The sequence below is a fragment of the Lactuca sativa genome, chromosome 3 (assembly GCF_002870075.4).
Source record: "Lactuca sativa cultivar Salinas chromosome 3, Lsat_Salinas_v11, whole genome shotgun sequence".
NCBI lineage: Eukaryota > Viridiplantae > Streptophyta > Magnoliopsida > Asterales > Asteraceae > Lactuca > Lactuca sativa.
In genome coordinates this window covers 76379288-76389993 of record NC_056625.2, presented here as the reverse complement: position 1 = coordinate 76389993, position 10706 = coordinate 76379288, and the positions used below count along the sequence as shown (strand labels likewise).

The 10706-nt window shown below is 31.0% G+C and overlaps 1 protein-coding gene across 1 annotated transcript; it reads right to left on the bottom strand.

The window, feature by feature from the left end:
* Positions 1-6241: 6241 nt before the first annotated feature.
* Positions 6242-7874, bottom strand: LOC111912574 (serine carboxypeptidase-like 50). The gene has a single exon (XM_023908307.2). It carries the CDS (start codon positions 7800-7802, stop codon positions 6456-6458), a length of 1347 nt encoding a protein of 448 aa, XP_023764075.2. The 5' UTR covers positions 7803-7874; the 3' UTR covers positions 6242-6455.
* Between the last annotated feature and the right edge of the window lie 2832 nt (positions 7875-10706).

The window sequence follows — 10706 nt, the reverse complement described above, 5'->3', positions numbered from 1 at the left end:
ACAACTCAAATGAATTAGAGTAACCCATACTCAAATACATTAAGCTTATGGGACCAAAATGAACATAATCTATGGCTAATCAAGATCTAAGAAAAACTTCATCAAGATCAGAGCTTTTTACCTCGAAGTTGTGTTTATTGATGACGTGGTTCTGGATCCAAAGTGAGTCAAGCTTCCAAGATGCTTTCCTTTCCTTCTTCTTCCTCTAAGAACACTAAAACACACTAATGACTCAAAGATGCTCTCAAAACAAATTAGGGTTTGCAAGTGTCGATATTAGGGATGGAGACTAATAAAAGAAGGGGTATTGAGGCTATAAAGGTGTGTAAATAGTGCACATACCCTAAATACTAGGGTTTTGGTCCAGGCTACGTACACTCAACGTACGTGATGAAACGTTTTTTCCTCTAAAATACTACAAGGGACCAATTTGCAATCAATTTTACATATCAAGGGCATAAATGGAAATACCTGAATATCAAGATGTTACATGACTATTAAGTGTTTATACTACTCTAGAAAGTATTTTAAGTGTTATAAGTGCTAATGTGAGTTTATATAATGAAGAGTATTTGAAAATTTATTATTTTTTGGAAAGTATTATTGATTCGAAAAGAAATTTATGAGACATTTTCGTTTTTCTTGTGATAATTATAAAAGATGTGTGAGGTCTTACGACCTTGTATATGTTCTTATAAAGACAAAGGGTGTGTTCGAAAATGTAGCTGCAAGTTTGAAGTTGGAAGCTAGTAGCTAGTAGATGATAACAGAAAGTTGGAAGTAGTAAGTTTCATTTGTATAAGAGTGTTTAGAACAAGTAGCTGAAAGTTTTTGAAATATATAAAATTACATAAAATGACGTATGGATTTAAACTAAAATTGAAATATAATGATGACAAATTAAATTTTCTAAACCACAATTATCAAAAGTTAAATATTATCAAATTTTAATACCAAATGCACTGGTTAATCTTCTCAATTGATAATTTTTTTATGCATATTAGTAAATGATGAAGTTTTTTACAAATAAAATAAATAAGACTCTTCAATTTTGTAAGAACCCAAACCGAACATTATTTACTCTATACAATTTACAAACTCATGAATAAGAGCGTTTCCATTCACCTTTTTCCATTTGAAGCTTTGATTAGAGGCCCGGTGCTGACCTACTTGATTGACGTTGATGAGCAGCTCAACCATATCACGCTTCTATCATATCTTCGTAAGATGCATACTTCACCTCTCTCTCTCGCCTCATGTTTTCTCTTTGTTACCACTTCACACATGTTCGTATGCCTACTTCACGAATTTAGCTTCTAAAATAACACACCATGTTTTTCCCCAAATGTCACATGTGTCATCTGTTATTATCTCAGTTTTCATTCATCTATTTGTTTATTTCAGTTTACGCTTATCTATTTTGAGGGTTATCTTTATTCTCTGACCCTTTATATTCTCTTGACTTCTCTCATGCTAGAAGTAAGCATGTTTATTTCTTACATTACCATGTTGTGATGTTTAATTTCCCTAAGCTTTGTTTGATTTGTTCGTCAATTTGGGAACTAGAAGACAAAGTGTTGCCGTTTTTGAAGAATCGATATTGTAGGGTTTTGTTTTCAACGAACACCAAAAGCAAAATCTTATATTTCTTCATTAACCTTCGTAAGGTGATTGATTTTTCATCAGTTTCATATTGGCTCTATTAAGGTAAACCCTAAATTTTTTAACTCGAACATGAAGTTGGAATCCTATAAATTTTACATACTTTCCATTGATATGAAACGTTACTCATGTTAGGTTTTAGATGTTGCCTATCTTGATGTTGATTATAGGTTTTTATTGAATGCAATCTTTATATATATTAAAAGAGAAACCTGATTGCATCATCTTCAACAATCAAGTCCATTGATTGACTTTCCTTTATAGTTTTCCACCATTGGATCAATCTGATGATGTCATCCTCATAATGTTAATATGATTTTTTTAAATCCTTTCAGAATATTGATTAAGGAAATAATTATTTTTTTCGAATTCCGACCTTTATGATTAAAATGTTAATTAAAGAAATAATATCTTTAAATCATTCAAAATCGTTGAACCTTATAAAGTACAAAACCATCATTTAATCAAATCCAATTAAATATGCATCTAATTCATCTATTTTTGACAATTATTTGAATTTAATATAAAATCATGCCTCCTGTTTTCCAATTATCTCTTGAAAATCGTTAATCAGCTCTCGTTCCTTATTATCTTCACCAATATAATTTAATTCCAATCTTTAAAATACTAAATAATAGATAAACATATTGTCTCCAATTTAAAGTTGATTTTAAACGATTTTGTTTCTCATTGTCCGCGTTTTGAAAATTATAAATAATTCTCACATTTCTCATTTGCTCCTTCACGTGTATGTTTTTATCTCAATGCACTACATAAATTGAACAAAACAATACATCAACCTTTACATCAGTTTTATTACGAATCTTCAAGGTATGTCCTTCTTTGTGTGTGCTTTTTTAACATGTGTGTGTTGTGTTTTCCTTTGTTGGTACCTCTTATATGTGTTAACTAATTATTTGTAACTGTTCTCAAAGAAACCTGCATAAAATATTTACAAGTTCATACAAATATTAACAACTTCATCTTCTTTATATAAAGCAAAGTGTTGAATTTCTACATCTGCACATATTTATATTGACTCTTATAGATAGGGTTAGACCCAATATAAGTGAAATATCAAAAATCATAGGTACATGAATATATTCAGATTTCTATAAACATTTAGAATTTGTATAATCATGTGTTATGTTATGAGATCCATCTATGAATTTTCTAATCTTTCAAACCTGAGATAAATCAAGCAAAAATAGCTAATCTACATCATGAAAATTCAAACAACTTAACTAAGATTTTATTTAAATAGTATCCATTTTTTCTTAGTCTCATAATTATCTCTAATAGTTTTGTGTTTCTCTTTATAGAAGGTGAAATGGCACATAACAGTGGCAATGAAGTCGTCTTTAATAGTCTTGATACATAGATGCCTCGAAGGAATCATAGAATATCATGGTTTGGAAGCAGACTTACAAAAACAACCCAAACATGGTGAAAAACTTTGACATGATTTTAATGGACAAACGTGTGCGATTTTACTAAATTAAAATAAAGTTATATATATATATATATATATATATATATATATATATATTTCAATAAACAACATTGGTTATCATATACAAGACACTAAAACACATACAACAATAAAAAAATCCCATCAATGCATTTCAAGCCCTGTTCGATAAAGAAGCTGTTAGGAAAATCACTAAATTTGGTATAGCTAGAAATGAAGGATATTACATGTAAATAGCTACTCAATGCATGACATTTATTCTAATTTATGTTACTTTTTATTATTTTTTTTTATTTGTCAGCTTTTTATAACTTTATATGAATTTTTTATATGTTTCCCGCGTTTAACGCGTGTCATAATCTAGTTGTAATACATGTGAGGGACATTAACATGTATCGACTTAACAGCTTACTAACATCAACACACATATATTGACTGTATAGGTTAAGAACCTCAATCATGTCAAAAGTAAAAAAAAATAGAAACAATAAGAGAAATAAGAAAAAGAGACAATATTATTGTATGATATTAATTTTGTTTTATAATTTCATATAAAAATAGTTATTTATTAGTTAGATGAAGATTAATAAATTACAAAATCCATTGATATGGTTGTTTAAAATAAAAACATCATAACTTTTAAACTATATTTATATTTAATCGTATAGGATATATTTCGTTTTAAATAAAAACATCACAATTGTTAAATTGTATATATTTTTATATTTGATTTATTTATTTTAAAGGGTAATTAAATCAATTTGTTAAACGCTAGTTGAAGTATTTTTGGATTTAAAACATTTTGTTTAACCCAAAAACTAAAAGTTTCTGCTGCCGAATAAAACTTTTTTTTTTCCAAGTTATTTCTTAAAAACTAAAAGCTAAACGCTTCCTAAAATTGCATACCATGTGAACATGGTTTTTTTTACGAGAAGAGAGAATAATCTTCAAGAATTTATTTTGTTAGTAATAAATAAGTTTACAATCAATAATTTTTTTCACTACACGAGTATTACTCCAACAAAATAGTGTTTCTGTATTTTTTCATTTATTGAGCTTAATACGTTACACACTTAATATATATATATATACATATATATATATATATATATATATATATATATATATATATATATATATACGCGCACACACACACAGAAAGAGAGAGAGTCTTTTGCGAATTCATATTTTCTCGCGAACCCCGTGATCTTTTTCATATGATTTTTTTTTTAAAAAATGAATTAAAGTTGTAAGTTGGTCATACAAAAGTGCATTCACAAAAAAAATGCACATATGAAAGTTATTTTTGACGAACATATACACTTTCGACGTTTGTGCATATACACACTTTTCATGTATGCACATTTTTTCGAGATTCTCTTTGCGAAATGCACTTCCATATAAACAACTTAGTGCGTTAAGTCACTTTTAAAAAAAAATCATATCAAAAAGTTTGCAGGAAAATATGGGTTCGCAATATATATATATATATATATATATATATATATATATATATATATATATATATATATATATATATATATATATATATATATATATATATATATATAGAGAGAGAGAGAGAGAGAGAGAGAGAGAGAGAGTTATGTTCATTTGAGACCATTATATTTTGTGAGACATGAGAGACAATCCTATCCACTCATTTTGACGATCAAACAATTATTTTTAAAATGAAAAATAGTTGAAAATTTTCGATTTTTCTAAAATATTATTTTCGTCATTTATATTTTCCAAAAGATAAATAAAAATAATAATAATAATAAATTACCGTTTTTTTTTAATATTTGTAAAATATTCTACTATAAAAATTACAACAAAATTGTTAGAATATTCACATATTCTACTAGAATGCTACACTACAAATTTTCAAACAATTCTAATTAAATATTAGAATATTCTATAAATTTTAATAACTTTAGTAGAATATTAGAATATTTTAACATATCTAACAATTCTAGTAGAATACTAAAATATTCTAACATTCTAAAAATTACATTTGAATATTTACAGTGTAATATTATATTAGAATATTTCACGTATATTTAGAAAGAACGATATATTTTGGGTAAATAAAATGACGAAAATAGTAATTAAAAACAGAATTTTCGGACTTTTCCTTTTTATTTTGCATTTTAGATTTTAGATTTTTTTATTTTTTGATCACGAAAATGAGGGGCTAGAATCGTGTCCTTATGTTTCACTATATATATATATATATATATATATATATATATATATATAGAGAGAGAGAGAGAGAGAGAGAGAGAGAGAGAGCGAGAGAGAGAGAGAGAAAGAGCTAGGTTCAATTGTAGATTGATATCTATTGTGCGGACATGTGGATAGTGCTATTTTGTGATAAAGACATAAAATATGTTGTTTGATAATGTGAATACATTTAATCTTACATAACTATTGTTATTATCACACATTCTTACCAATTAAATTGTCTATACGGTTATTATAAACTTTTTTTTTATTATTCTTATTCTATCATAATGTTGTCAAGATGTATATTGTGTCGTATTCTGTATGAATGAAAAATGGTGAAAAATGATGCGTGAGAACAAAAATGAATAAGAATTAGCGAGAATGCATGAAAATGACAATAATTGTGTGATGTTGAATATATTCACGTTACTAAACAACTTAATTTTATAGTAATTCTCATAGAATAGCATTTGTCCACCCGTCCGCACAATAGTTGTCCATCCACATTATAACATACATATATATATATATATATATATATATATATATATATATATATATATGTGTGTGTGTGTGTGTGTGTGTGTGTATGTGTGTGTGTGTATGTGTGTGTGTGTGTTTAACTTAATATTAACCGAATGTCTTAATGATTAAGACAATAAGCTTGATTTGATATATTGAAACACTAATCTTTTACCTTTTTGCCTTTTTTTTTTTTTCTGACAACTTGTATCACATTAAAACGGTGGAGTTGTTTTAAACCAATAAATATTATGATTGATTTTTCTAAACGTAATGGTAAGATGATCATATAGTTTTGCAGATTTGTTCAGACGTTTTATTTAATCAAATAAAGAAACAAACCTTATGTATACGATATTTTATCCGGATAGAAATCATTACCCATTCATTCATTCACTTGAGTAATACACAACTTATTGGAAAAGAAAAACAACCGTAACAGTTCTAAAGATCAAAACATGTGATAGCTAGTAATCAAGCATCATACAAGACTCGCGTCTATAGATCGGAGTCATGAGCGTTATTTCAAAGTTTTCTTTTTACAACAACAATAATAATAACTTTTAATGATCTAGCTATCAACAGAAAGCTTTTGAGCATTATTGATAGCAAAGGAACCTTTATGAAGAATCCAATCCTCAATCATGGCTTGAGAATTCACATTTTGATCAGTTGGCACAAAATGACCAGCACCCAACACCACCACATGACTCAAATTATCCCATTTCTGCACATACCCTGCAACAACACCATTCACTCTCCATACATCTTTTTCTGCATCCAAAAACTTCTCAATCCCTTCCCACTTCATCTTCTTCACCCAAGACTCCACAGACACAACCCCATCTCTCAAATCACACTGCCCTTGATACAACATTAACTTAGTGTTCTTCACAACAAACTCCACCATGTACTTCACACTCTTCATCACATCTTCATGCAACGCTGCTCCAACCACATCACTACACTCCTCAAAAACCATCGATTCATTCACGCCTAATGCCTTTTTAACCTCTGGGTTCTTCAAGAACTCTTCGACCCAATCAGAACGATAAGGACTCTGTCTCCTGAAGTCATACAAAGTAGCTAGACCTGTAATGCTTTCCAGAAATCCCAACACATTGTTTCTTGCACCTGTAGCATCGCTCCAATTACCAGCTTTTGTTAGCTCGATAGCTTTAATTTGCAGTTTCTCCATTTGGGTTTTCTGTTTCTCATTGATCAACCCAAGATTGTAATTGTGGAGAGCGTGAGTGGCGACTTGGGTTTCCGGATGAGTTAATCCATTTCCGATGGCTAATCCGTACAAATTGATCCGTTTAGAAGCGGGTAACAGGGGATTGTTTTTGAGAATGTAATACCCAATTGATGGGACATATTTTCCAGAGTAACTCTCACCTGTAATGTAGATTGGACGAGATTTAAACAACGGGTCTAAAGCGATAAACTTTCTGATGGCGATGAATAGATGTCTTGCTACAGCATGTTGGTCTCTTGGGATTTCTTCGGATGTCGAAGCGATACTAAAACCAGTTCCTATTGGATTATCGAGGAAAAGAAGGCCAAATATTCGGTTCCAAGAACCTGGATTAGGCTCGAGGGAAAGATGTTCGACGTTTTGCTTGACAGAAGCTGTCACCCGCCATGGACCGAGTTCGTAGAAGTTTCCGATCATGGAAGAGCAACCTGGTCCTCCTTGAAGCCAAATGACAAGTGGGGTTTCAGAAAGAGAAGTAGTGCTAGAATTTTGGGCTTCATAGAAGGCATAGAATATGGCGGACCCGGTGGAGGAGTTGACCGGAAGGTAGCCGGATTTTGTGGGGAGAGCTTCTTTGGGGAGTGTCGACGCCGACAAGTGTGGTTGTAGGTGGTGGAAGAGAGTGAGGAAGAGGAGGAGCTTGAGGGGTGTTGACTCCATTGACGAGAGATGAGTGGGCGGTCTTTTGATCGGTTTGTCATTTTGTAAGGCTGATGGTTGCGCAGACGGAGAAAGCAGAATACAAAAAGCTTGCGGTCCTTGGTTTTATATACGTTAAATATCTTTTTTTTTTCTTCTTTTTATCCTTCTTTATGAAAAATATGAATATACTTACTTAATTATAACTTTAATTGTTAGGTAAAAAATGTTTTTAGTATTAATTATACAAATATTAACCAAATCGATTCTAGTCCAATAGCATCTAATATTTTCTTCTCTATAGTATCTAATATTGTCTTCTTTTTTTTAGATTGAAAATTTAAGTCTCGTTATGGACATAAATGAAATTCATAATTATTTGTCATTCAAAATAAATTATAAAAATATTAAAATTGAGCATATACTCATAAATGGGCATTTTATTGTATAATCATTGTATTTGTATTTATTATGTTTAATGGGAAAATATCCATAAAGAAAATTTGATTATTAGAGAAGCTCCTTTAAACCCTAGTCATGGCGGACAATGAGGAATCTCCTTCTTTAGAAAACCCATGTGGCCTTACTAACATAAAAGCCTACGCCCTCTTATTTTGACAATGATCACCTAAATTATGATGTTTGGTATGTGATGTTCTATACCAACTCTACTAGATTTTTGTGATTAATAACATCAATACCTTATGTGATGCCCCTAACATGAATTGTGATGAACCCGAATGGAAGAAAACCGACTCTTAAAGTTGTGGATCTATAGGACGTTTCCGAAACCTTACTCCAAATAATTTTCAAACGAAATGCGGCCAGTCAAGTTCAGATAAATCTGATTATTCTGTGAAGATAAAAACACGAAGATCATTCAACCCGACAATGAACTCCACAACATTAGCATTGGAAATTTCACTATTAGTGCATATTGTACATCTATTAAAATTGACAAGGACCTACTTGATAACATTGATGTCAATACCCAAGATATACAATGTTACAAATATGATGAAAGAGTTATCCTCCAAATATATGTACCGTGCAACACTTATGCGACATTGAACCTCTCTTCCAAATTTTTATAAACACGTTTCAAGCTTCTTCTTGAGAAACAAGAAATGAGTCAAGTGTTAGGGCATGATTTCCACATGCAATGATGAGGTTAAATATCCACGCAACACCAATGTTGCAGCTGAGAGATGTTGGTTGCTCCAACTCTACACTTCGCCCACCAAAGAAACCACTTTTTATCGTGACAATGTCAATGTAGTTTACATGTCTGAAGCCTGGTCCTACATCATCGAACCCGACATGTTAAGATTGATAAACACTTCACATGAGGTCAAGTCGCTTTAGGAGGGTAAGAGGTCTACATGTTCCATCTATGTCTTAGTATTTCGATATCTTCACCAAAGGGCTTCTATAGCCTTTATTTCTTGAGTTTTAGTCCGGTTCGAACATGATAACCATACCTCTGATACTTGTATAGGCTCATGTATGTGTCACCTTTTATTATACAGCCCATCATTGTATGTATATTTATTCTATTCGATGAAAAGATATTTATTACTGAAAATTCAGTAATCAATAGTTACCAAAGGGCTTCTAGCCCAGCGGTATTCGGTGTTGCCCTCCCTCCTTGAGGTTGAGGGTTTAAGTCCCGCCGTGGACATAGGTGGATTTAAGGGGTAGTTTAGGAGTAGATTAGATTTCATGTTTCAAAAAAATCAAAAGAAGTAATAAACATATGGAGATCTTGTGCATAAAATAAAAAACACAATTCTCAGGCTTACACATAACAAATAGTTGGTCACACAGAGTTCATCCCGATAAAAAAACTTAATAAAAGGATCCAAGCTTAGTCCTTACATTATAGGTCTGATCAAAGAAATAATTTTTCATGAGATTCAAGGAGAGGTTCTATGGTGTATTTTCTTGCTAATGACATTATGGGTGATAGATACTAGCTTAGATACATGAAAGGTATCGTTGGAAGAAAATGGTATATGGATTACCATAATTAAGACACAATATATGGTGCAATTTTAAAAGGAACATGCATATGGTGAAAGAGTAGAACTTTGTATTGGTAATCAAGTTTGACAACCAAAAGAGAGTTTCAAGTATTTGGGCTTATGATCCATAAGTAAAGTGGTGAAAATAATGACTTCACCCGCATCAAAGGGTGAAATGGGATGAGTTTCATGTCACAAAAAGGGATGTCTAGAAAAAAATCTACAAGGCGGCGGTAAAGTAAGTTTTTTGTATGGGTATGAATGTTCGTTGATAAAGAAAGAGAACGAGAAGAAAGTAGAGGTTGCTTAAATAAGGTTTTTGTAATAATATTACAGTGGAAACCTTGTTGGATATTATCTCATATATGATAAGTAAAACTACTCAGGAGAGTAAGGAAGATTACAATGGTTCATAGATGTCCTCGAGAGACAACCAATGGTTGTAGTTAGGATAATTGAAACAATCATAGTCAAATATGTGAAAATGAGAGGATGTCAGCATGGGAAGTAGGAAAAAATTATCTAACAAAAATGAAAACTAGATACTTATAAGGAGGAGAAGATAAACATCATTCCCTAACCTTAGAAGATCATAACAGATTAGGAAAATATCCCCAATTAATTATCTAAACCGTAACTTAGAATAAAAATTTGTTGAAAATAAATATACCATAAAAACGTGTTTTGAGGCCCTAAACGATCATGAATTGCCGAAAAACACCACACGTCATGGAAAAGCAATAAATTCTCTTAATTGGCCCAAATTAGATGTCGTGTGCGAATTTTTTCCAATTCCGAACTATTGGATCACTACGACAGATTTGTCGTTGATGTCATCATACTTCTATTCCCACTAGTGTTGACATCATCAAATCATGCATCAACACTTGTACCACCTACA

Coding starts and splice junctions, on each gene's coding strand:
- LOC111912574 (XM_023908307.2), bottom strand. CDS start 7,802: ATGGAGTCAACACCCCTCAAGCTCCTCCTCTTCCTCACTCTCTTCCAC.